At 39.7% G+C, this 26512-nt stretch overlaps 7 protein-coding genes across 7 annotated transcripts; 2 read left to right on the top strand and 5 right to left on the bottom strand.

The window, feature by feature from the left end:
- Positions 1-3725: 3725 nt before the first annotated feature.
- Positions 3726-4655, bottom strand: LOC115625471 (chymotrypsin-1). The gene has a single exon (XM_030520520.1). The coding sequence runs from the start codon at positions 4653-4655 to the stop codon at positions 3843-3845; it is 813 nt and encodes a 270-aa protein (XP_030376380.1). The 3' UTR covers positions 3726-3842.
- Positions 4656-5199: 544 nt separating this feature from the next.
- LOC115625470 (chymotrypsin-2) lies at positions 5200-6224 on the bottom strand. Its single transcript, XM_030520519.1, has one exon. The coding sequence runs from the start codon at positions 6222-6224 to the stop codon at positions 5433-5435; it is 792 nt and encodes a 263-aa protein (XP_030376379.1). The 3' UTR covers positions 5200-5432.
- Positions 6225-8175: 1951 nt separating this feature from the next.
- On the bottom strand, positions 8176-9132 carry LOC115625189 (chymotrypsin-2). The gene has a single exon (XM_030520155.1). The coding sequence runs from the start codon at positions 9118-9120 to the stop codon at positions 8287-8289; it is 834 nt and encodes a 277-aa protein (XP_030376015.1). The 5' UTR covers positions 9121-9132; the 3' UTR covers positions 8176-8286.
- A 5858-nt stretch (positions 9133-14990) lies between these two features.
- On the top strand, positions 14991-15900 carry LOC115625469 (chymotrypsin-2). The gene has a single exon (XM_030520518.1). It carries the CDS (start codon positions 14991-14993, stop codon positions 15846-15848), a length of 858 nt encoding a protein of 285 aa, XP_030376378.1. The 3' UTR covers positions 15849-15900.
- Positions 15901-18842: 2942 nt separating this feature from the next.
- LOC115625232 (chymotrypsin-2) lies at positions 18843-19674 on the bottom strand. The gene has a single exon (XM_030520217.1). The coding sequence runs from the start codon at positions 19666-19668 to the stop codon at positions 18895-18897; it is 774 nt and encodes a 257-aa protein (XP_030376077.1). The 5' UTR covers positions 19669-19674; the 3' UTR covers positions 18843-18894.
- Positions 19675-19713: 39 nt separating this feature from the next.
- LOC115625467 (chymotrypsin-2) lies at positions 19714-20601 on the bottom strand. Its single transcript, XM_030520516.1, has one exon. The coding sequence runs from the start codon at positions 20599-20601 to the stop codon at positions 19795-19797; it is 807 nt and encodes a 268-aa protein (XP_030376376.1). The 3' UTR covers positions 19714-19794.
- A 514-nt stretch (positions 20602-21115) lies between these two features.
- On the top strand, positions 21116-22115 carry LOC115625466 (chymotrypsin-2). The gene has a single exon (XM_030520514.1). The coding sequence runs from the start codon at positions 21116-21118 to the stop codon at positions 21902-21904; it is 789 nt and encodes a 262-aa protein (XP_030376374.1). The 3' UTR covers positions 21905-22115.
- Positions 22116-26512: the final 4397 nt, after the last annotated feature.

The following is a 26512-nucleotide window of genomic DNA, read 5'->3' as shown; positions in this document are numbered from 1 at the left end:
GAAGCTCATTTTCGCACCGATAACACAAACTATACTGACATTAAAACGCAATAACTTCCCTTCCAATCAATGAAATGTCATGAATCACTGGACAATCGATAAAGATAGCAGATTCTAACGCACCAGTCGACATATAGATAGGGCCACCAGGGGGCGCTAGATTCAATAAGTCCTGTTTGCTTTGGAAAACACTTTGTATATTTACTTTATCAGATCGAAGATGCTTCCTTCTGCCTGTTATATACTTTGCTCAATCCTAATATACCCTTTCTACCCTACGGGTACACAGTATTTCTGTTTAATCAAAGCATTGAAGCCATGCATTCAGATTAGCACCTTATATAAAAAAATGTTTAGCACAAAAACGGCTTATAATTAGATTACACCTAATTTTGAATTTACAAGGTTTGTTACACGTTTTTAACACGGTTTGAAAATGAAACAAGATGGAACGCTACAGTCGAGCAAGCCCGACAGTAAAATACCCTGTACTCTCCACAAAAAAGGAAAATTATTTAGAACAAGTAAGGAAGCTAAAGCCGGGTGTCCCGACTTTAAAACCGATTTCAAAAAAGAGGAGGCTATCAATTTGTCTGTATTTTTGTTTGTTACCTCGGTACACTCGACTGGGTGAACTGTTTTTAATGGTTCTTATACCATTTGAAAGCTGGTGCTTCCAGAATGGTCCCATATAAATTTAGTCCAGTTCTGACAATGGCATCCATGAGAAAACAGCATAAGTCTTAAATTTGTATTTAGTATGTGCAAGGCAAATGAACGAATAACTTTATATCACGATAACCGATTTCTATGATTCTTTTTTTATTGGAAAGGATGTACTTTAAGGGTACTTTGATGAGAGTTTGGTTAGGTTCTGCAAACGAGGACGTTCTCAATTCGACTGTATTGTTCATTGTTACCTCAGAACTTTAGACAGTGTAAACCGATTTAAATGATTCCTTTTGTATTTAAAAGGAGTCTCCATGACTTCTTTTTCTTCATTTAAGCGGCGCTGTCTCATATGAGAAACACGTTTATTAGGTCTACCCATATTCATACACATTAGTTAGTGTACTTCACATTCACTAAAAATCCAAAAATAAACAACAATTTAAACAAAAGAAGATAGGACGCTACAGTCGAGCAAGCCCGACAGTAAAATAGCCTGTACTATCCACAGAAAAGAAAAATTAAAAAAAAAAAATTTTAAAAAAAATTAAATTATTAAAAAAAATGAAAAAAAAAAAAATTAAATTAGAATACATGTTTATGTTCAGTTTTAACAGCATACATTTACATCACGTACCTATGCGTGTATGTATGCAGCACTAAGTTGAACAAAAGCAGCAACAACAACAACAGCTGCGGGCAGCGCTGCCGACAGAGCTGCAGGCAGCGCATGAGCAGCGCATGAGCAGCGCATGAGCAGCGCATGAGCAGCGCATGAGCAGCGATTTTACTTATGGCTATAACTTTGATTTCAAAATTCCGAGAATTACGGAAGTTATAAGAAAAAACATGAATTGCGGGGGAGTGGGGGGGTGCATCGAAAAAAAACTCAAACTCGTACTTTCTCGGTCTTAGGAGAATATGGAAACCAAGTTTGGTTATTCTAGCTCTTATACTTTCTGAGATCCTTGCGTTCATACGGACAGACAGACGGACAAACGGACAGACAGGCGGACAGACGGACGGACGGACATATATATCGACTCGTCTTCTCATCCTGATCAAGAATATATACACTTTGTGGGGTCTGCCACGCCTCCTTCTGCGTGTTACATACGTGCGCACAAAACTAGTATAGCCTTTCACCCTTTGGGTACAGGCTATAAAAAACCGATTTCAAACTATTCACAGGCACTAAAAAGTAAAAAGTAATTGCGTATTCTTCTACAACTTAATATTCAATATATAATGTAGATACAATTATTGTTATTTTTGGAGTCGGTGTCAGCCAAGGAAACACTATATAGAAACAATATATCAATCAATCAATCAATCTACCAGTAATAATATGAGAATACTTTAAGAAATACTTTTTTTTACAAATTAACTTTTATACGAATGCAATATACTGTGACAGATTACCAATACCTAATTAAACCCAATTTCAAATTAACTTTTATAGGACAATACACGTATAACTGTGACAATATCTGCTACCTTGAAACAACAAATAAACCGGTACCTAGTTAAACGAATTAAACGAATCAAACGAATTTTAATACGACACTATGCTGAGACATACGGGTAATCAAGGAAATGCTGCTACGAAAATATAGTCAACATTAAACACAAGGAATTACCGTAAGAATGAAGTAGTAGATATAGAAAGAGAAAAGAATCTGAAATGGTTCGTAATGAAGTGCCTCTTTCTCTTGACTGGCGCGGCGCGCGACCGCTGACACCGTCTCCAAAAAGAACAATACAATTACAATACATTATATATTGAATATTAAGTTGTAGAAGAATACGCAATTATTTTTTCCTTTTCAGTGCCTGCTAATAGTTTGAAATCGTTTTTTTTTTTTTGTTTAAATTGTAAACACTCTGTACATATGTATGTGTAGAGTAATTATGCGTGTATGTGTGTATTCGTGTGTATGTAACAGCAACAACAACAACAGCTGCGGGCAATGCTTGGTCATACACACATATATGGCTATAACTTCCTGTTAAATTGGCATATCATTATGAAACTTAACATACAGATGCATAATCACTAACTGGACGTATTGTCCGAATTTCAATGCAAAAATTCCAAGAAATACGGAGTTATGGAAAATCACTTATTTCAGGGGAGAGGGGGGAGGGAAAATCTAATGTCCCTAGCTCTTATAGTCTCTGAGATCCAGTTGTTCATACGGACGGGCAGACGGACAGACAGAGCTAGATCGACTCGTCTTGTCATGCTGATCAAGGATATACTTTGTGGGGTCTGCCACGCCTCCTCCTCCTCCTTGTTACATTTTTCAGCTCGCGTACTCATGTACAGAGTATAATTATACAAATATCAGTACATAAGCCCATATGTATGTACATAGCCGTATGTTCAAATTTCCGTTGTAAATATGGACTCATCAATTCCTTTGCATTTACTAATCCTGCATTGGTTTATAAAACTAAATATTACTCTGTGTAAATTAGATTACTGTTGCTCCTAGCACATAAACTAGGGACAGTGATTGTTTGTTGTTTCTATTAGCACATGAACTAATAGCAATAGTATTGTCTCTACCGGCACTTGTAACTAGGTGGACTCGGTGCTGTAGTTATGAAGAACTCGCGGGGTTTGGTTAATTTCGATGTATCAGCAGCGGGTCGCAGCAGCGGCAAGCGGGAATTACGGCAGCGAATGCCTGAAGTGTTAACCAAAGCGTTAACTGTAAACGTCGGGTCAGCATTTGCGGCATTTGACTTGCGAATCTAATTTGCAGATACATATTTAGCGCAAATCTGAACTTCGTATTTTTGGCTAATATGTGGATCTCACATACATACATATTTGTTGACTTGGGGAAAATAACCTTATCAGCGAATTTAAGGTTAAAAAGAAGCACTAAACACCTACCTTATTAGGATGAAACTCAATTTATAGCTAAATTAAAAGCAAATAACAATAATGTGGGAAAGAAACTAAAACGCATTAGCGGCTTCTTAATTTCTCGTAAAATAAAAACTTCTGCCTAATAAACTTTTGCGTATGTACGAGTATAGGCATATAAATTAGGAATGTATTTTATATTACTGTAAGCAATACGTTTATAATGTTTTTATGGCATAATCGAGTGTTTGTTCGTTTTGGCATTTGTTCAATTGGCTTTCAATCCACGCAGCTCTCAACAGGCAATGCCTTCTGTTGTTTGCATTTCGCGTATCCAGTCCTGATAATACGCCACGCTCGCAAATACGTCCGGATAACCAACGGCACAGGCCTCGCCCCAATTAACTATGCCCACAAGAGTTTGTTGGTCATCGACAAGCGGACCGCCGGAGTCACCATGACAGGAGCCCTGGCCCTGCTCGGTGTTCGTGCAAATGTGTCCCTCACCAAGCCAGGAGGCATTTTTTACCTTTCCCTCACATGTGGAGTGTTCCATGTAGTTCAATTCGACCTTTTGCAGCTCCGTTTCATAGCGGCCCCAGGTCTTAATGCTGCCCCATCCGCTCAGCGTGAGTTTGTCGCCAGCTTTGAGGGCCTTTCTGTTGCTGGCCAACTTCGCCGGCTGTGTGCGCTCATCAAAAACAATGGGCGTGGCTGTGTGGATTAGCGCAATGTCATTGTGATACATTGGCTTGTCGTGCAGACAATGCTTCTTTGCCTCATCGACCAAGTACTCTGCACCTGGCTTGGTCCAATCATTGGTCCCCGTCACTATCTTTAGATACTTTATGGGCCACTCCAGACAGTGGGCTGCAGTCAGGATCCAGTGCTCGCTGATTATGCTTCCACCACACACATGCTCCCCAAATGTATTCATAATAGACACCTGATAGGGTGCCCAGCCTTCCGGTGCACTTGATCCGCCAATGATGCGAGTCTCGGGCTGTAAGCCCATCCTGTGACGAAGTTGCTTTAATCCTAGATCCCGAGCGGCACAGCTTCCGAAAACCAGTAGCATCAACAGACCGGGTAAAAGTGAATTTCTCATCTTTAACGAAAACTTTTAACAATGAAATTTGTATAGCACGTTTACGTTGCTCCAACTCCGTTCGTAGCTTGTGTTTGGCCGCAAATTGGGGCCGATATTGCTTTTATACCCCTTCCACGGCAGTGTGCAAATTTCCATTATCAGGCCCCGTACGTTTCTTTGAATATTGTTAAGATAAGCGTGGCAAGTTTTCGGAAGCTCTGATAAGCCCCATTTCCATAGCCAATAGCTCCGATTAGTGCGCGTGTTAACAAGAACTCACTGAACCAGTCAGCAAGTAGACAGACTGATAGGCAGCTTACTCATGCTTAGCGTAAATAACACTTTAGAACTTTAGACTGTCTCGCAGGTACACACACCTGTATTGTGTATTTGTACACAAATCACTTAATAAATCCCCAAATTGTTTGAGCACCACTTCAGCCAATCGTAAACAACTTACCTTTTCTTTTCTAAAAAAATTCCAGTCAATGAATAAGTGATACAAATAATATAAGCGCCATTATAAGTACTATGTACAACATATTAGAAAATGCTTAGAAAATGTGATCTTATTATATATTTGTAATAAAATTCAATTAACTGGAAAATAGTTTAAGGAAAAATGTGTGTGATTTCCTATTGTTACCGATTTTTATCGTTTCCCTTTTGAAACTGCTTTGCAGTCGTTTCATAAACCTTATAAACCGTTTTGTTGCATTGACTATATAGTATTCTTCCTATGCATCAGTTTCAGCATCTTCGAGTTTCTGTTGCTGAACTAAGGCCATTTGATAATCAGTAAATAGAACAGCCATTGATCGTGGATATTATCCAGTCGTGGTAGTAGCTGATGCGTGCGAAAACATCGGGGAATCCGTAGCCACAAGGCACGCCCCAGTTGGCAATGCCAACCAGTCGGCCTTGCGAGTCCACTAAGGGACCGCCTGTGTCTCCATAACAGGCACCCGCACCCACACTGCCCACCGCACACAAATGACCAATGTCTAGGTCCTCGCTATTTTGGTATGTATTACGACACTTCTCGGGCGCAACATAGGTGAGGTCGATGGACTTTAGCTCCCACGCGGCGTTACCGTTTACATCTTCGTTGCCCCAGCCCGTCAGCTTCAGCTTCTCACCATCCTGCAGATCGTCTAGACTGGCTATGGTTATGTTCTGTGTGACATCATCGTACGCCACAAGCGTGCTTAACTTGATCAGGGCAATGTCATTGTGATAAAGTGGCTTGTCAAAGTTGCAGTGAGGGATTATGTCATCGACCATATATTGGTATGCTTCACCAGCCCACTCGTTGGTGCTCATTACCACTTTAATGTTGGCTTTCCGCAGTCCAGCCACGCAGCTCGCCGCTGTCAGCACATACTGATCGTGTATTATGACTCCGCCGCACATGTGGTTGCCGTAGATGTTCTGCATGGACACTTGATAGGGAGCAGCGCCCTTGGCGATCACCTCACCTCCAATGATGCGTGAATTGGCGCCGCTGGTGGTGGGCAGCGCATGATGTCGCAACGCAGCTTGGGCTCCGACAAGGAGCAAGATTACGACTCCGATTTGATTCAACATGCTGCTGCCTCTTGCAAATTGAAACTGAATCAAGCAACGACTAATTGCTCGCAGCTAAGTTGTGATAAACCGATATCGTTGGATATTGATGACTCGTAATCAAAAACTCAAAATATGGCCAGCCATAAAAATCCCATAACTGGGCACTTGATATCTAAAAACATGCTATCGATTATATTCCAGCCAATATAGTTCTACATAAATCAATTATTGCTGGAAAAACATTTGTTTACGATCAATGATTAATAGAAAAATAAATTATTGAACTGCACGACTCTTACTTAATACCTTCACATGAATCGAACACAACCAATATACTATCAAGTCTTAGCAACTTCCTTGTTTAATACGACTACAATTTATCTTCGCTTGTCTAACAAGGCAAGTAAACGAGTCACATCACATCATTCGTGGCCAGTCGTTCCATCAAACCTAATATACTTTCCTAACTATCTAACATTCCATGTCACCAGTCCTCTATTTACGAACAGCTATAATTCCGTATACTGAAATTCATTCAAAAATATTCTACAACATACAAAGCGCTCACACAGCTTTGAATCTTCTATATTATTCAGTTTTATACATTTTATAGTAGTTGGTTAATTTAGTTATACTTGTAGTTGGCATCAAACAATATATCTGTCATAAGATCGATAGTGTAAGCTTTGAATATTAAAAACATATGTTGCCTGCTACTTCGATGGCTAAGCAATAAAATGAGGAAACCTTTTTTGTGAAACAAAGAAATAGGATGCCTTGAAAGACGGGAACAAGCAAAAATGTTTTAGGTAATCATATATGGTGGGGAAAATTTTTTTTTTTTCTGTTTAATCAAAGCATTGAAGCCGTGCATTCAGATTAGCACCTTAACAATACATATTTACAAATATAAAATAGCCCAACCTCGAGCACTTCCGCGCGAGAATTAATAAGTTAGTGGTGGCTTATGCTTATCTAAGTGTTTTGAAAAAACCTAATCGTTTCAGTCTTCGAAAAGGTCTAGCAGGAAGGAGTCCTCTTGCAAGCAAACTGCGGTGACTCAGAAGCCTGTCACTGTATCTGCTTGTATGCCTTCCAATCTGCTCCTCTACGGTGAACAGGTTTAGGTCTCGGTGAAGGGTCGAACCGCGCACGTACCAGGGGCAGTTGGTAATTTGCGGCAAGGTGGGGATATAAGTATCAAAAGAAACAATAAACTATAGGTAGCTAAGGAAATAGAAAATAGCCATTATGGATCTACTTAGGATCCACTTGACCGATGGAATGCTGGCGTCCAAAGTTAGTGATGCCGGCATTAACTAAAGAAATCCCCATTTAGAAATTTGCACAAAACTAAGTTTTAAATAAAACAGAATTTAAAGCCTATCATCCTAGTTCGTAGGACTTGGGAAAATGACAAAAGAAGAGATCCCTCAAAGCAAAGCAAGTTATTGCCGAACTTGTGTTTCAATTCGAGATTCACGGCACCTCTAGCCTGCCTTAAACTAATTGCCAGCAAGGGTATGAAAAAAAATTGCCATTAAAACTGGTGGCAAGATATCAGTAGTGCTTCCAGCAGTCACTTTCCACAAAGAAGGTAACACGTTTCTTGGTTCCAGATCACTGGGCTGGAATCCCTGGCAACACAAGCGTTGATGATTGATAGGTTAAAAGTCGACCAAGTACAGGGTAGGGTTTCGATGAAAGACCCATTACAAATATGAAGAACTTGAGTCTCCCCAGGAACAAATGTATAAATATTTTTATAAAGTACTTCACACAGCAATTTCCTATTTCCTTTAGGAATAATAGGATATTTATATGGAAACCTATTTGTCGAAAAATGTTTTTTGCAAATTGCTTTCGGTTCAGAAAGCAGAAAATTTGAATACTTAGAATCGTCTGTACATCCCCCGTTTACTCTGTTGACTAAATGCTCTCGTTACTAAGTGATTTTGTTAAACATGACTCTCTATATTTGCTCAAAATATATTTTATTCAATACATCTATGTACTCGCATTGTAAAATGTTAAATCAAGATTCAAGGGTCTTCCAGCATCGGGTTAAATTCGGTCAGTTTTACCCGCAGCCATTGATGGTCGTGCGTATCCAGTCGTTGTAGAAAGCAGCTCGCGCATAAACGTCGGGAGCGCCCAATCCACAGGGCACGCCCCAATTACTGACGCCTACGAGCTCCCCCTTACTATTGAGCAACGGACCGCCCGTGTCGCCATTGCACGTCCCCTTGCCGACCTGCAACTGCACGCAGACATGACCCAGGTCAACGTCATCGGTATTTCCCAATGCACTGCGGCACTCCTCGTATGGAAGGTAAGTGCCCTCCGCCTTATACAGGTAATCCTGCAGGCTACTGCCACTGCTCTGACTTCCCCAGCCGACAAAGCGCAAATTCTCGCCCTCCTCCAGCTCATCGATCTCGGCCACAGCAATCTTGTCAGTCTGGTCGTTAAACTCAATGCCCTCCCCACTTAGTCGCAGCAGCGCAATGTCGTTGTGATAGAGTGGACGGTCGAAGTTGCAGTGCAGATGTATCTGATCCACGAAATATCCGGGGCTCGTCAGATTTTGCCAGTTTATGGTGCCAGTGTTCACAAACAGGCTGGTTGAGCGCAGACCAGCGACACAGCTGCCTGCAGTCAGAATCCATTGCTTGTCTATGATGGCGCCTCCGCATATGTGATAGCCATATCTGTTCTGTATGGACACAATCCAGGGTGTTTCGCCTTCGGCTACCACATTGCCGCCCACAATGCGTCCTTGTGGTTCCTCATATTTTTTTGTTAACACAGCCGATCCTCGCGCCTTTGCAAAGATCGAAGCGGGATATGGCTCTCCATGCATGCGCAGCGCCGTGGCGGCACAAAGAAAGCCGAGCAGAAGCAACCACGGCATTGCTGATTTCACCACAACTCTCATAGTTCTTCGAAGTGTTACTAAACAAGCACTGGCACTAAATTAAAAATTATAGCTCGGCCGGCGCTTATCAACATTAAGTAACGACGACGTCGTGGTGCCGACGATGACAATGGAGGGGACAACTTTTATGGTTATTGTCCAGACATTAGGATAAGGTATTTTCATAACCAAACTAAAGTAAATAAGTTACAGATTCAATGAAAAATCTTTGATTTACACAAACTCCCAGCAGCATTAATTCGAATACTAATTATCAGATCTTATTCTGGGATCGTTGAGAATTAGTACACACCTACTCATGAAGCTTGATAATAAAATTATTCATATTCGCCAATTGTTTATAAAAAACGTATCGCTTATCCAAGTGTTAACTTATCGCTGCATTATTAGACCTTCAATTAAGCGTGTTTACCGGCCAGCTTTTATCATATCGTATAAATAAAATATTGACCAGTGACTTGGAAATATTCCACCTGATAGGCGCTGGGCAAAACCAAATACAATTACTTTATGCGATTGCCCAGTTAGTTTATTTGGATTCCACCATAACACGACTCAATGATCCGTAATTTCATTGCTGGTCATTTAGTTTGGCGTCTTGCAGTGCTAGCATGCAGTATTCCATTTATATAAAATATCCAAATTTAACTTGCATTGCGTATCGGTTAGACTTTGGCAGGGAAACGTGCTCCTGTGACTGGGCTTTTCCACATAAGTCGCGCAAGCTATGTGCCTACATCATGCTTACGATCGTAAAGCACGAAAATAACATTGTATAGTGAGTGAGGGGAGTGAGTGAGGGGAGTGAGGGAAGTGAGAGCCGCTTCTTGATAGATCCCTCATCAATAATGAGTGGGGTTTGCTCGGTTCCGCTGGCCATTCTGTGAGATATCACACAGGTCGCTGTAATAAGTGGTGAACTGTAAGTGTCACCTCCGATGACTAACAAGCTGGGGTTCCCCGGGTTATGATAAAAGGTATCCATCTTAGGGCTGGCCGAAAGTTACAAATTTCAAAGTCGGACTATCAAGTGGGAGAAAAAACATTTAGCAATTGCCTAATGGAAACTTCTATTATAGCATTGTCACGATTATTAGACAAATATCTTCCATTTTATACCCTGTATTTGGAAGATCCGTCTGTTTGATCCCAGATACTATGAGAGCCAGAGACAAAATGTAGTACACAGATGCCTCATACGAGTATGTGTAAGCAATGCGAGTTTTTATACCCTGTATCCAAAGAGGAAAATGGGTATATTAGGTATGTGCAAGGTTTGTCCCTGGGAAAAAGAAGCACCTCCAGCTCCATGAAGTGTATACATTCTTAATCAACCTGACGAGACGAATATATATGTCCATGTCCGTGTATGGTATAAAGACTCTTCTAATATCCAGACGCTTTTAATTCGGGTATAGGGTATTTCACTGTCGGGCTTGTCCGACTATAGCGTTCTTTCCTGTCTTTTCTAAGCATTCGTAATTAGTGATTTTTCCATATCTCCGTTCCTATAAACAGATCTCTGAGACTAAAAGAGCTATCGACACCAAATTTTGCACACAGATACTTATTACCGAATTCTGTTTTTACACGGTCTTTTTTTACCCTGTCCCCAAAGAGTAAAAGGGTATACTAGTTTTGTACGAATGTATGTAACAGGGAGAAGGAGTCGTGACACACACCATAAAGTACAAGTATATATATTATTGATCAGGATGACAAGACGAATCAATATAGCCATATCTGTCTGTCCGTCCGTCCGTATGAACGCAAGGATACCAGAAAGTACAAAAGCTAGAACAACCAAACTTGGTATCTAGATTCTCCTAAGACCAAGAAAGTATAAGTTTGAGTTTTTTTCGATGCACCCACCCCACTCCCCCGCAATACGTAGTGATTATGTGTCCGTAAGATAAGTTTCACCATGAGTGGTCAATTCTGAAGAAAGTTAAAGTCATAAGTAGGTTCAAAGAATGCTGCCTTTATAGTTTCTGAGATCCTCGCGTTCATCCAGACGGACAGACGGACGGACATGTCTAGATCGATTTCTCTCGTCATACTGATTCAGAATATATATACTTTATGGGGTCGGAGATGCTTCCTTCTGTATGTTACATACTTTGCACAAACCTATTATACCCTTTTTACCCTACGGGTACAGGGTATAAGAAGGGCCAGAACTCGACTATCATTGAAAGTGACCAGCGGTAAAACTATGGCAAAACCGTACTTTTTAGCTTCGAAACTTGCATCTCAGGAAGCCCTAGCCAAGCAATATGGGGCAATACTTTAACTACTCAGTTTAAAATATATAAATTAACATAACATAGTATTGGTTACTCCTACTTATTTTCCTTTTAGTTTAGTGATGAAATCATATTTGTAGCTGCAACAGAATAAATTCAAAACATTTTTTGTGTATAATATTGTATGATATATTACACATTTTCAAATACAATACGCTCTATTAGCGCAATATTGTTTCCATTCTGAATTGATCATTTTTGGATTTTCTGTTTATCGCGAAAACACAAGGACAACAAGCGCGCTTGAGGGATTCAATAGCTATTTATCGAAGCTTATTCCAAAAAATGGTTTAGGTAGCATTTGAAATGGGGTCGGAGATGCTTCCTTCTGTATGTTACATACTTTGCACAAACCTAATATACCCTTTTTACCCTACGGGTACAGGGTATAATAAAAAGAAAACCACCTCTCAATGACACACGTGAGGCGACACGCATACGATTTGACAGAAAGCACATGTCCTGGGATAATCAATGGTAGAAGGTAGTTTTAACGATAGAAAAAAATTCAGCCTGGAAGTACCGGATGGATATAACTTCTACTATCACGACTTATGAAAGGAAGAATGTGTTTTGAGTCGAAATCACAGTTGTACTATATAGGCGGCGTAATGGTGTGGGGTGCGATTTCGTACTATGAGACGTGTGAGCTTCAGTTTGTGTCAACAAAAATGAATGCAAAAGTGTACAAAACTGTGATCCAAAAGGCATTTCCACATTTTTGTAATATTTTTGGACCGATTCCATGGTTGTATCAATAAGAGGACGGTCCCATTCATACCGCAAAAGTGGTAAAACAGTGAATCAAGGACCAAAATGTTGAGTTGCTCGAGTGATCGCCATATTCACCTGACCTAAACACTATCGAAAACGCTTGGGGATTGTTGTCTCGAAAAGTATACGAAGGCGGGCGACAATTTAACGACACTGAGAGCCTAATTGACGCCATACAAAAATCCTGCGCTACTATATCGATTACAGTCCTAGAAAATTATTATATGTCCTTAAGAGATCGAATCTTTGAAGATATTACAACCAAAGATGGTTGTACTAAATACTAATTTACTCGTAATTAGTTTATTTTTATGTTACTAAAGCCATGAAAAACGCGTTTATTATTTACTTTTTTAGTTTTTAAGTTACTGAACCTATTCAACTAAGTCATTTAATGTTATGTTTTTGAAAAATTTTCAAAAAATATTGGAAACAATTTGCTTTAAGCCCCAAACTTTGCTGTTTTATTAACAATAAACTATTCTTCCTACAAAATTTTATTTGTTCAAAATCGACGATTTGGTTGAAAAGATATAACCATTTGAACTTTTGAGAATCGTTGAACCTATTCAGTTGAGCGGCAGTGTATGTATGCATGTGTTGAATATTTTATATTTAATTCAATTATTTAATTTTTTTTTCAATTATTCTTTTTTGTGGAGAGTACAGGGTATTTTATTGTCGGGCTTGCTCGACTGTAGCGTTCTATCTTGTTTTTTTTTTTAATCTTTATTCTTTATTTAAGATCAAGTTTTATAATTTTGACATTTTTTATACCCTGTACCCAAAGGGTGAAAGGGTGTACTAGTTTTGTGCGAATGTATGTAACAGGCAGAAGGAGGAGTGGCAGACCCCACAAAGTATATATATTCTTGATCAGATTGAGAAGACGAGTCGATATAGCCATGTCCGTCTCTCCGTCCGTCCGTCCGTCCATCTGTATGAACGCAAGGATCTCAGAAAGTATAAGAGCTAGAATAACCAAACTTGGTATCCAGGTTCTAATAAGTCCGAGAAAGGACGAGTTTGTTCATTTTTTCTGATCCACCTCCCCACTCCCCCCCTATTTTCTGTAACTCCCGTAATTCTTGGAATTTTGAATTAAATTTAATTTGGTAGTCACATTAGGTTAGTGATTATATATCCGTATACCAAGTTTCATTATAATAGAATTATCGGAAAGAAAGTTATAGCCATATAAACCAGTCCCAATGCACACATACATACATATGTACAAGTACACAAACACGCATAATATTTTATATTTAATTTAGTTATTTAAATAAATTAATTAATTTAATTCATTTAATTACCTGGATGTCAGAGACTACAAGTATAATAGCTAAAATTTTGCACAATGATGCCTTATGTGTGTACGCTGTGCAAGTTTGTTTTATTTTTTTCATTTTCCCCCCCACTTAACCTCTATAGGGGTTTTCCAGATTTTCCATTCGTACAATCGCCTATATCTCGGAGACTATTAGACCTAGAGACATCAAATTTACGCAGAATACGCAGAAAATGTGTATTTTGGAATTTCCCTCTCTCCCCCCCATCCTCCGCACATCGTAACTCCCCTAATTATTGGAATTTAAACTTGGCAAATACCTCCATTTAGTTATTATAAGTCCAAATGCCAAGTTTCATCATGATAGGCCGATTTAAGAGGAAGTTATAGCCATATATGTACATAAGACCAAGTAGTCAAAGTCGGGATACCCGACTTTAGCTTCTCTACTTGTTTTAAATGTACATAATATTTTTCGGATTGTATTTCCCAAACCCGGTATTTAATGCTCACCTTAACCAGGCAGCCAGTCGAAACCAAAAGTTGTATATCGTATATAGATAAAGATATGCCAAGCTTAGACACTCTAAAGGTTATACACAACTCTGTATTGCACATTTACACAAACATCTTGTCACAAATATATGTAATCTTTTGAAACAGTACGACAGTATGTAGATGACATTTATTTTTAATTTTATTAATTCTAGTTAATTCTATTTGCTAAGATCCTGACGCTTATATAGACAGATGGCTATATCGACTCGTCTTGTCTTAATGAACCAAAATATAACTACTTTGTAGGGTCTCACACTCCTCCTTTTACGTGTTACCTTTTGGGTACAGGGTATAAATATATATTTACATTATATACATTTTTGTAATCACGTTCTTCTTGTAATGATGGTTGCGGCGTGATTCGAACCGTGTACCTACTCAAAGGAACGGAACCACAATTGTGACATTTCTGCTAGCTCATTGAGCTATGCCAGGCTCCAGAAAATTGTTAAAATTTGTTTTCAATTTGTATAATTTCTATAATTATTCTACACATAATTACAGAGTATATCAAAGTCGGGACACCCGACTTTAGGTTCTACCCTTGTTTCTTCTATTGCAGATTTATTACAGTAGAAGCGAATGGGTCTATAGAAATATGACATTATACCCCCATTGTACCCGTACTGTATTTAAGAAAAGAAACTCACTCTACTCTATCATTGATGTAATCAGCCAATTTCCGCAGTCATGGTTTACAATGTACACCTCACATGATTCAAAGTTTCAAATATTTATCCAATGGTCATATTAATTGCTTGATTGCAAACCTATTGCCGATAAGTGTCTGCCAGTTTATGAGCTAGATATCAACAGCTAGATATACACCAAAAAATAAGATTTACAGTAAAAAAAATCGGGTATAAAAGCGAAATCACGATCCATAAAGACGTTTAATAGGTTCCGATTGGCATGTTAGAATGTTGTTTCGGTTCGTGACTGCCTTCCTGCTCCTGGGCTGTGGCCTCAGCGACGCAATACTCCGCGTTGAACTCAGTGCCGCGCAACGTGCAAAGCTGTCCGACCCAGCATCTTTGGCCAATAAAAAATTGGACAATCGCGTTGTAAACGGCTTCGATACGCCTCTTGGTCAGGCACCTTACCAGATCTCGCTGCAGTCCATGTATAACGAGCACATGTGCGGTGGCGCCATTGTTGGCGAGCGCCATGTTGTGACGGCGGCTCATTGCGTCTACGGGTACAACCCCATATACCTTCGCGTGGCCACAGGCACTGTAAGGTGGCAGCAGCCGGATGCAAAATATTTTGTGGAGGAGTATTGGGTGCACTGCAACTACAACAGCCCAGATTATAACAACGACATTGCCGTAATACGCCTTAACGACTCGATTGTGTGGAACGATTACACTAAACCCATAGCGTTGCCAACAGAGCCACTGGCCAACAATACAAAGGTTCTGCTCACTGGCTGGGGATCCACGGAATATATGGGAGACACTCCCGATGTGCTGCAGCAGGCCTCTCTAACGTATGTGAATTACACAGTGTGTCAGGAGGAAATGGGCGGTGATATTCGCAACGGCGTGGGGCATATGTGTACGCTGACACACGAAGGACAAGGTGCATGTCATGGGGATTCCGGCGGCCCATTGGTGGCAAATGGTTATCTCTACGGACTTGTAAACTGGGGATATCCGTGCGCCGTTGGCTTCCCAGACTCCCATGCATATGTTTACTATTACCGCGATTGGATCCTGCGCACCATGTCTGGGCCCTGCAAGAATTGTCACTGCTATGCCAGTAACTATGGTGTTTAAAAAGAAAGTCCAATCTCCTTATGCAATAAAAGTATATATGTATTTATATGTATTTATTTATATATTTATTTATTTGAGTTGTTAAAAAATTCTATGTGACTGCCAGGATGCGCATTGTTCTCCAAGCAAAACAATAAAAACAAACAAATCTTGCAGAGGCTAACTTTAAATATAAAATTACATAAATATCCTTAATCTGTGCAATCGAGATATTGTTTCAACACCTAAGGAGAATCTATTTAATCAAACAATACACCTCTTAAGCGGATCAAATTGAAAATAAACTACCTAAAACATGCACTAAGATATAGGAATCGGATACTGATTGGAGATTTTTTAATTAGGAATAAATTAATGAAAAAAACTAATGTTAAAAATTAAGAAAAGTGGTTGACGCCAGTAAAGCCGATTGCATAATTATGTTTTGCTGTAAAGTCAATTCCTTATCCGAACATCACGGCCAAAAAACTGGTATCTGGGAAAGACCCTGGCAGCCAGGTGTCGTTTAGGGAAATATTGGTGATCGACAGCAGTTTTTAAAAAATTAACTTTCTACTACGTTTACTATACTTATTTCCTCCTGAATGTTCTATGAAAATTTACTATATTATCGGTACCCAAATAACTTGTACATAAAAGTATTCGCCTGCAGTTATAGGCCATAACAGAGCATCTGGCACTTACATTTGAACGACACTTAACAAAGTTAAAAATTGCAATGTCATAGAACGAATATTAATTATTTCCGCAGCTAATAGATCAGTCGGTTGACACCTTTAAGTCGGCGGATTGGACGGGCATCGGAAAGGGGCTCGACTAGTTAGTTTTGGTGTGTTCTTAAGCAGTCGTTGTGTCAGCTAGTATGCTTATTGACCTAGCGCTCTTCGGTAACCAGAGCTAGCTGATGGTGCAGGATCAAGCAGGGAACGTACCAGGCACAGCCAGTGATAAGCCGAAAGATTTCCCAGATCTAGATATCGCATATCCAAATTATTGTAGTTATACATTTATAGATAGTTTCAATTATCTGCAGAAGGTGAATCTAATGTTCTTGCTCATTCCGGAGTCGAATATTTCATGTCCTGGCGTAATTCGAAACGAGGTATGACAGTTCTTGGAGTCTGTCTGCGGAGCTGCGGAAACAAGAACAATCAATGGTGCAATATCTTATGATTAGTTTGTGTACTTTGAAATACAGAAATCGTCCTTTATTTAGCATTGTGTAGTGCTTCAACTTTCTATAACATATTTTAATCAACCATTCGCTTATTAAGTTTAAATTTTGCTTGAATATAATAATTAAGTATGAATTTTCACGTCGCTTCACGAAGGAATAATTTCATGCAACTCTTTTATGAAATTAGAATAACCTTACTTTAAATCTAAATCTATATTAAATCTTATTTATCTCCATTTATAAATTAAACAAAAAGAAAACTAGTATAGCTTTTCACCCTTTGGGTACAGGCTATAACAAATCTACTTGCAAATTTTTTAGAAACACATATAGTTGACATTAAGGATGTGTAACGATAGGGCCATATCGATATTGAAAGCAAAATTTAATTAAAAAATTCAAGCCATGAAAGCCAGTATGCAAGCCAACAGCTCCCGGTAAAGGACCACTTAAATGAAAAAGGAAACGAAAAAGAGAGGCAGACGCTTATGGGTGCTGAATTTCTTCTGTGAACCTACCTTTTTGGCATCAATGAAATATAAGGAGGTTCTAATCTGCTATGACCCAGATAACACTGTATAGGATTTATCCTGTTTTCTGTATAAAGCGCACAGGGTTCGGCCATATCTGGATCAATATAATTGTGACTTCTCCACTGGCTGGAGAGTTTTCAGTTTTACTTTGGAAATGGGGTGTATTTTTATATTTTCAAAATTATAAATTTTCAAAAACAACGTTAGACTGAAGCTCGATCAAGGACGGAATGCTTAATCAATCGTAATCGGTTGCTTTGTTTGGAAGGCAAAAGCAAATCGCGTTAACAAAACAAGTGTCCCACTGAAAAAAAAACACACTGCAGTTGGAAAGTAGACGAAACTTGACCACTGAATGATTTTGCTAATATTCGTTTGAAAGGCAACGCCCATTCAGAGTATAAACTGTAGTATGTCAGAAGATAAAACAAGTACACAAGTATTAAGTTTGTGAAAAGCAAACGAGATCGTGAACTTTTGTCACGTTGTCCTCCGTGGTAGCTGTTTTCGGGGCACCCGGGGGTGGCTCACCAAAAACGGACCTGCGACCATGTTGAAACTCATTAAACCAATTTTTGATGATCGCCATCGAAGGAGAAGATTCACCGTATTGCGTCATTGCGAGCCACCCAAAAACAAGAATCGAATCAAAAAAAGATATTACTCTTTTTGCATTTTTCTAAAATCCGCGAACACTCTCGCCATCACGCTCGGTCAGAACAAAACTAAAAGTCCGATACGACTGAAATTTTAACAGTAGCCATCGACCAGAATGGACTACCCGATAGTGAACTTCACTTATCGGACCACTCTCGTAACAGGCAGACGAGACAAATCTATCAGACATGCCCGCCCGTCTGTCCGTCCACCTGGATGAATGCCTGAATTGCTGAAACCGCTGAACAATATTCGTATATAGACTCCTCTCATCCCTATCTGACACTTATTTTACATTTTCTCAGGAGACAAATATTTTGACGGTTTTTGAGATTTTCATTCATTTTGGATATAACCATTCAATTTATTTTTCCGAGAATTTGAAATTTCCCAAAATTGATTAGATTATTGCGTTTAACAATTATCAGCAATTGCATTCTTTATTGAAGTCCCATATAAGGCCACTGTAAATTGATGGTAAATGATGGAATTCAATGTTGGACGTCTTTTGCTTGTTGTGGTAGAAATAGTAGCGGCCCTACATACTATAAGTTTATAGCGAAACATCGCTATGTGAGATATCGTAAAATTGAGTCATTACTGGGTATTGTTCAAACAACATTTCAGTCCTTTTTCATCATTTTTAGAAGTTTGATTTATTTTTTGATATTTCTCTGATCTAAAATATGCATTTGCTGTTCCCGGTTATAGCCCGACGAATCCAATCCAAGTAGTAGTAGACGCTAGCCTGCACATCTGGAAGTCCTACGGCACAGGGACGACCCCAGTTGACAATGCCTACTAAGCTACCATTGCTAATGAGCGGACCGCCGGAGTCGCCATGACAGGCTCCCTCACCCGTACGGCTGAACGTACAGACGTGCCCCACACCCAGGTTGGCCGTATTATTGAATATCGCAAGGCATTCCTCATGAGGCACAAAGCCAACAGCGAGCTTCTGCAGATTGTCCAACGGTTCATCGTATGGCGCATCTGACCCCCATCCTGTGAGCACAATTTCGTCACCCTCTCTCAACGGGCGAGTTGGAAGATCCACGGGCTGGATCAGCTGATTAAAGACAATACTCTCATTGACCTGCAGCAAAGCAATGTCGTTGTGCATATATGGAATATCGTAGTTGCAGTGCATGTGAATCTGCTTAACATAGTAAATGGTGCCGGGCTCCTCCCAGCGGTTGGTTCCCGCAATGATTAGTACATCCTCGGGCAGCTTTTTCGTCACGCAATGGCCAGCGGTGATGATCCAATCCGAATTGAGAATGGCTCCGCCGCATTTGTGAGAATTCCACTCGTCCTGCAGTGAAACCTGATAAGGTGCGAATCCTGCCTCCGCTCTTTCGCCACCCACAATGCGACCATTGCGGTTGATGCTACCAGCAGTTCCCTGACGGAGCAGCTGTATGATTAAAATGTAACCCAGGAACTTCATCATGCACGCTTGATGCGTAACAGTGAACTGAATAATGTAGAACACAACTTTATATCGTAACTTTTATTCGGTTTCCTGATAGTATCAGTTGCGACCCTTATCATGCACACCGTAAACTTGGTCATTAACCTAATCAGACACTGTCGACTGATAGCCACCGCATTTGGCATTACCACCGATTACATTACGTATCCAATCCCTGTAGAATAATACACTGGCATGCACATCTGGCATTCCCAAACCACAAGGCCAACCCCAATTGACCAGTCCTACGAGCCGCCCACCGCTTATAAGAGGACCTCCAGAGTCTCCGTGACAAGCGCCTTCGCCGGCACGAGAGAATGTGCAAATATGTCCAACATCGCAGTCAGGATCATCGTTGAGCGCCTGTTTGCATGGTTCGTGTGGGACGAACTTTAAATACAGCACCTGCAGATTTACAGGTACTGAGCCACCCGCCACTGTGGTGCCCCAGCCAGTTAGGATGACTTCGTCGCCTTCTCTCATAGGAGCCACTGCCAAAGGAATGGGCTGAGTTCGCTCGTTCCAAGTTAAGGGATCGGTTAATTTCAGCAGAGCAATATCATTGTGCATTAGTGGATTGTCGTAGTTGCAGTGAGTGTAAATAGCGCTCACATAGTTAATCGCGCCTGGACGAGTGTACTGGTTGGTTCCAGAGGCGACTGCCACGAGTTCTGGCCAAGCACCGACGACACAATGAGCGGCTGTTAAGACCCACAACTCATTTACAATGGCGCCGCCACAAAAGTGTGAACCGGACAAGGTTTGAAGCGAAACCTGGTAGGGTGCAAAGCCTTCTTCAGCTGCCTCGCCACCCACAACCAATTGATCCTTGGCTAACTGCGTGGCATTCTTAACACGAATACCAGCAGCGCCCGTGGCAATAGCCCCGAGTATCAGTAACACCGCCTTCATTTTGAACGTTTCAAGAGCTAATAACAAGTCCAGTTTGGTAAAGGTATGATAAATATTTGTTATGCTTGTTTAAGCTATGATAAAAGTTGACTTTATGATTGGCCAATTAACAGTTATTGTTGGCCATTTGGACTTTATCAGCTTGATATCACATTGCTTGGATATTTAAAGTTATTATGTCATAAACAAAAGAAATACTGTATTCGGTTTGCAAGGAAGCGTGACAATTAGTTCCCCCATAACATACTCTACGTGAAGACTTGTCTGCCAATTAAGTCATGAAAATGGAATTCCTATATTATGCAACCATTGGCTTGTATACGTCTATCCGATAAATTAATGTAGAGGGTATACAAGTTTCGCATAACAAATATCCAGTGTAATTTTTTCAAGATACAGAGAGTGGCAAATGCATACTATATATGTACTTGTATATACGACTTTGATTGGCATATACCGCTACGATAAGTAATGTATGATCGCGTCGCAAACAGTTTACGCTGGCATACCAATCATGAAGTCACGTAGTTTGCTGCTGCTCGGGCTTTTCCACGTGGTATCTGCATCCGATTACCTTAGCTCCTTCATTGTGGGCGGCCAAAATGCCGTGGAAGGTGAGGCGCCTTATCAAGTTTCGCTGCAAACTCTACCGGGCCGCCACCTCTGTGGAGGAGCCATTATTGGGGACCGGTGGATACTAACTGCGGGTCATTGTGTGAGTGGCTGGCCATCAGATCGGCTGCGCGTAGTAAGCGGCACGTTGCGCTACCCTCAGCCGGGTGCGATTCACTATCTTGGGGGAATATTCCTGCACTGCAACTATGATAAGCCCAAGTTCCACAATGATATTGCCTTACTGCAATTGAATGCGAGCATCATTTACAACCCCCAGACGCAGTCTGTGCCACTGACAGCTTCTCTAATAAAGGGCGCGGAGCTCGTCTTCACCGGCTGGGGCTCACAGTCAATCGCTAGCGATCCACCTACTCAGCTCCAACGGGTGCAGCAGCAACACATCTCAAGAGAGCAGTGTGATGCTCTTTTAGCAGACCAGCAAGACATAGATCTCGGAGCCGGACATCTATGTGCCTATCGGCGTCTCAACATTGGCGCCTGCCACGGTGACGATGGCGGACCTTTAGTAGTAGACGGTAGCCTCGCCGGCATACTAAGCTACTATGTACCCTGTGCTCAGGCTGTACCGGATGTCTTCATGGACGTGCGTTACTACCACGACTGGCTCAGACAGGTGATCAGTGGGCAGGGCAGGTGTGCTCAAGTCCAGGAACAGATCATTAGTTAGCCAATGATCAAAAATATATTTACGTTTGTCATCATCAACGTCCCATGAATATGGTTCGTAACGCCGCGTTTTAATTTACTAGCCGATATGTAGTATAGACACACCTGAGTAATGTAACTGATATAGTATCCAATTAGTTTAATACGTAAGTAGCCCGCCAATACCTAATTCGAAAGCTAATTAAATGAAATATTTATAAATAAAATAAACTCGACACTGGAAAATTCATTAGATGTATCTACGAAAATTCATGTTAAATTGCTACCGACAAAAGCCATGCGCCGCACTGTGGGACATTATGATTTTATCATTGAAAAAATGATAGCATATGAGCGAATAGAGTACAATGGAGGTTTAGAAAACTAAGCCGAAATTAGAACGGAACCTGTATTCCGAAGTAACTGTTAAAGAATGAGAAACACCAATTCTTGAATACTACTTTTTCTTAAAATATACACAATACAAATATACGTAATTCTTGAACAGGATGTTGCTAGTTCAGAATCATCCTAGAAACATTATGTCACTTTAAATATGTATTAAGGCAATATTATTCAAAAGTCCCCAGGAATATATAAAATTACGAATCAATCAAACCCTTCTGGAATGCCGCCACATGAATTGAAGTTAAAAATTAGATTTTCAATCAAACTTTTGAGAAATTAAATCCCTCCGAGTATGTGCAATGTGATGAGGCTGAATATTAAGGAATTGCAGGGTAATTTGAGTGTAGCAAACATTATTAACGGCCCAGCAGCTGGTTAACTAGCTCCTATGCCGAGGATACCGATGAGCCTAACTGATGTCAACTGAACTGATGATTTAAACGGCTTCAATTTCTAGTAAAAACATCTTCGAATTAGCAGGAATCGATCTACGAAAGGAATGTTTTGCCCATGGCCAAATGAGAAGTTCTGACTCAATAAAGAATAACAAACAAGAGAGAACGCTACAGTCGAGCAAGCCCGACAGTGTAATACCCTGTACCCAGGTAAACTTCCGTCACTGAGTTATACTAATATACCCTTTTTACCCTACGGGTACAGGGTATAAAAAGGATGACCGTCAAAATTGGACACAAAGTGCGCCTACTTTTTAATTATTTAAAATGAAAGTTGAAAATGGACAATGAGGTTGATTGTTACTTCAAATACAATAATCAAATAATATAATGCCCGATTTTTTATATTTTTGCGATATATTTGCGTTTTTTGTCTGTGGACTATATTCTTTGATCATATTATTCGATCGTTTGTATAAAAAGCATTTGCAAATTTGTTGGCCACGCTCCACAGTGCACCCCACCTGGTGACTCATAAGGCACTTTGATTTATGTCACAAAAATCATGTGCTCGTCTTGTTGACGCCCTATAAAGCACACGAGCACACGTGTGGATAAGACTTTCCAATTGGAGGCATCACATAGTGTCGGGGTTGTGCCCCAGCATAGCTTTTGGCTCCCTGCTCAGTTGAAAAAAATGCGCAGACCAGCTGTCAAAAACGAAAAGCGTTCAAAATTTTGAGCTAACGCTGATGTTGACAAGCACATGGAAATTCTGAAATATTTTCGGCCAAGAATATTCTCACTCAAATCTTATTCAGCTATTTGGCGTGCGTCTTTGTACATCTTTGAGTTTTTGAAAAGATCTTCGCTGCTCCGCATTTAGTTGCTGCGGTGGCTTCGAAGTGTGCGGTGCAAGCTATTTTGTGCGTTTGGAATACACGGTGTATACACAATATGTACATATATGCATATGTATATGGGTGCGCGAGTGTACATATAGCAAATAATATACAAAATTGTTCAATTTGGAAAAGAAAATAACGCGTAGTGAGCCAAAATGTTCAAGTATGTGTCCTGACAAGTGGCCCCGAATCAAATAAAACCTAAACTAAGAACATCCAACGAAGAATCTAGAAAGAAATATGTGATGAATAACACGCGCCATATATTATATAGTGTCTGAAATCATCTGTACAAGCGCAAAAAATAAATTTCATATATCTCTGTCTGAAGTGATTCGGGAATTAGTGTGAAAAATTTCATACAACGAGTTGCCATTTTGTTTAATTTTTTTTCCACCGATGACGTGCAAAGTAAATGCGCTGCCTGCCTCCGTGCTCAGTGCTCAGTGCACAGCTGTGAAAACGTATAACAAAGTTGTGGGGCGACGGACCCCCGACTGGGTGGGTGTGCGGTCCAAAACGAACGCCAGATGTTTGCATAGTTCGTCTTATTTTAGCCCATAACTAAGCGCATTCAATCGCATACCTGTGAATATATAGAAATAAAATGCATTTTGGGTGCTAGTCTGTTTATTTGCTTTTTCAATTCATACCAGTGCGAGTATTTTGCAAGATATGTGTTATTAGGCATACCAAATCAGCAGAGTGGACGTACTTGGAAAAGCAGTGGCCATGGATAAATATAAATATTTAGCTCTTAAATGTTGTTTCCATTTCATGTTGAGCGTACAAATTTCGTAAGGAAAAGCGATGTGGCCAAGAGAGCTGAGTACTGTAGAATAACAAGAGAAGTTCACGTGGCGTATGCGTAATATACAAGTTAATCAGCTGCTGATAGTCGTAGCACAACATATTTTTTATAAACTCACACAAGCGTTATAGTTTCCCCACTTTTTGACTGAATTCCATAAATTCTTGGCATTATAATAATATCCCATTAAAACAATGGCATGTTTATCCACATTTTTATATGACAACGGATTTTAATTTGAATATTTGAAAGACATAGAGACAGCTTCTTGAAAGTGTTGTGGGTCAATTGCTTGAAAGAACGTTAAGTAATGTAGAGGCGTTTATATGGGTTAAGATTATGTTTTGGATTTGTTATGGAAAAATAAGAATTTTATAGCAGGGAATAATCACCGGGAAGTGTTGAGCGAAATGGAATTTGTTTCTAATGTGATGTTTAACTATTATGAGCTCACACACACAAAGACACACATTTGGAAAATTGGCAAACAAACGTTTGCATGGCTTTTACGCTCGGCAGAAATAAAATCAAAGAATTTATGTCCATTACTTTTTGCGAAAATCTAAGCATATTGTGATGACTAAGACGAACAACGCCACGAAACTTGAACATTTTCTGGCAATATATTTTTTAATGAAGGCTGCTTCTTATCTTGTGGTGCTCGTCTCGTTAGCTGCTTATTTATAATAAATGAAACACAAATAAAAAAATTAGACATGTTGCACTCGATGAGTCAATGACGGGGAACACGGAATGGAAACGTTCTTGGGGTGGGCGCCAACATTGCAATTGGCAACAAATGAAGCATATATGAGTAGGCGCTTTCAATTGTATTTGCAACTACAAAAGCAGTATATTCTATAAATAATTGAAAACAAAATCAGCTGCGCGCAAATATCACAACGTCCGAAAAGTCACCAAAGCTGACAAAGTCAAGAGCGCAATCGCCACAAACACAACAGAGCAGAGCAGAGCACAGCACGCGAAACAAAAAGAAAAAATATTGAACAACACACACATCTGGCAGATCAAATGTATTCCACTAGCAGATCTGTGCGTCGGATTAAAATTTAAATATAATTCGGCACAATTCGGGTTAGGTTTATCCTCCCTTCCATTTGGTTGGGTTTTCCCGTCATTGCAGCTGAAGTTTTCAATAAATTGACCAAATTGTGGGAAATGTTATGGAAAAAACAGGTTTCTGAGCACATAATAAGTATTGGTTCGGGACTTTGAAGCTGAATAAAACTGTACATTTCTAAGAGTGAGTTCGTTCCTGACTCGGTTCGAAACACGGCGCCTACCATCATCCCATAAAGCATGATTTCAAAATTACTTGCAGTTTAAAAATTCTGTAAGAGTGATCTTCATCTATAAAATCTCAAGCTGTCCTAATTCCGCAGCATAAAATTAAAAACAAAATACACACAATTGCATGCAAGATTGAATTCTACAAATATAAAATATATTTGTGTATAGTGTATATAATTATATATACACGTATATTATAAAATAATACCCTAATAATTATAACAAGCTTTCTCCCAAGATAAATAAAGTAGCACAATGTGCACATACTGAATACTAGTGCAAATTTTGGAGTTTTTGGTATTGTGGACACCATTTAGACATCGATTTGTGCTCATTCCCTTCCACACACTACATTAACTAAGTAAATCAGATGAATTACCATCTTATTCATCTGATTTACTAAGGGAGAACTCACTTATAAAATAAACTTAAGCTTGTTAGTTTGGTTAAAGTAAATCAAAAGAAAACTAACTATTAACTCTCCGAACTAGAAACCAGTTATTAATCTTCAAATGTCATTGATCTCAAGTTTCCAATAAAAAGCCATTTGAACTCAACAGTCAAATCTGTTTGGTGAGAACTTCTGCTAATTTGTAATTCACATTTGTTCAGCGATATTTCATTTTCCCAGGGGAGTTGAAGCCCATATGTACGAATATATATTTAGAATCAATAAAACGTCGGAACAATATACTTATTGCCGACAACATATTTATTCGGCAAATAAATTAAAATAATATCGAGTACGGTATATGCCTAAGATATTGCAATTAATTTTAGTCGCATCTAGTATTTATGTA

Source organism: Scaptodrosophila lebanonensis, unplaced genomic scaffold, assembly GCF_003285725.1.
Source record: "Scaptodrosophila lebanonensis strain 11010-0011.00,11010-0021.00 unplaced genomic scaffold, SlebRS2 tig00000072-arrow-pilon, whole genome shotgun sequence".
Taxonomy (NCBI): Eukaryota; Metazoa; Arthropoda; class Insecta; order Diptera; family Drosophilidae; genus Scaptodrosophila; species Scaptodrosophila lebanonensis.
The sequence above is the reverse complement of the archived record's forward strand: the minus strand, read 5'-3'. Positions and strand labels throughout refer to the sequence as shown.

What these genes read in the sequence shown, in the direction of transcription:
- LOC115625471 (XM_030520520.1), bottom strand. Translation starts at nt 4,655, where the DNA reads ATGAGAAATTCACTTTTACCCGGTCTGTTGATGCTACTGGTTTTCGGA.
- LOC115625470 (XM_030520519.1), bottom strand. Translation starts at nt 6,224, where the DNA reads ATGTTGAATCAAATCGGAGTCGTAATCTTGCTCCTTGTCGGAGCCCAA.
- LOC115625189 (XM_030520155.1), bottom strand. Translation starts at nt 9,120, where the DNA reads ATGCCGTGGTTGCTTCTGCTCGGCTTTCTTTGTGCCGCCACGGCGCTG.
- LOC115625469 (XM_030520518.1), top strand. Translation starts at nt 14,991, where the DNA reads ATGTTGTTTCGGTTCGTGACTGCCTTCCTGCTCCTGGGCTGTGGCCTC.
- LOC115625232 (XM_030520217.1), bottom strand. Translation starts at nt 19,668, where the DNA reads ATGATGAAGTTCCTGGGTTACATTTTAATCATACAGCTGCTCCGTCAG.
- LOC115625467 (XM_030520516.1), bottom strand. Translation starts at nt 20,601, where the DNA reads ATGAAGGCGGTGTTACTGATACTCGGGGCTATTGCCACGGGCGCTGCT.
- LOC115625466 (XM_030520514.1), top strand. Translation starts at nt 21,116, where the DNA reads ATGAAGTCACGTAGTTTGCTGCTGCTCGGGCTTTTCCACGTGGTATCT.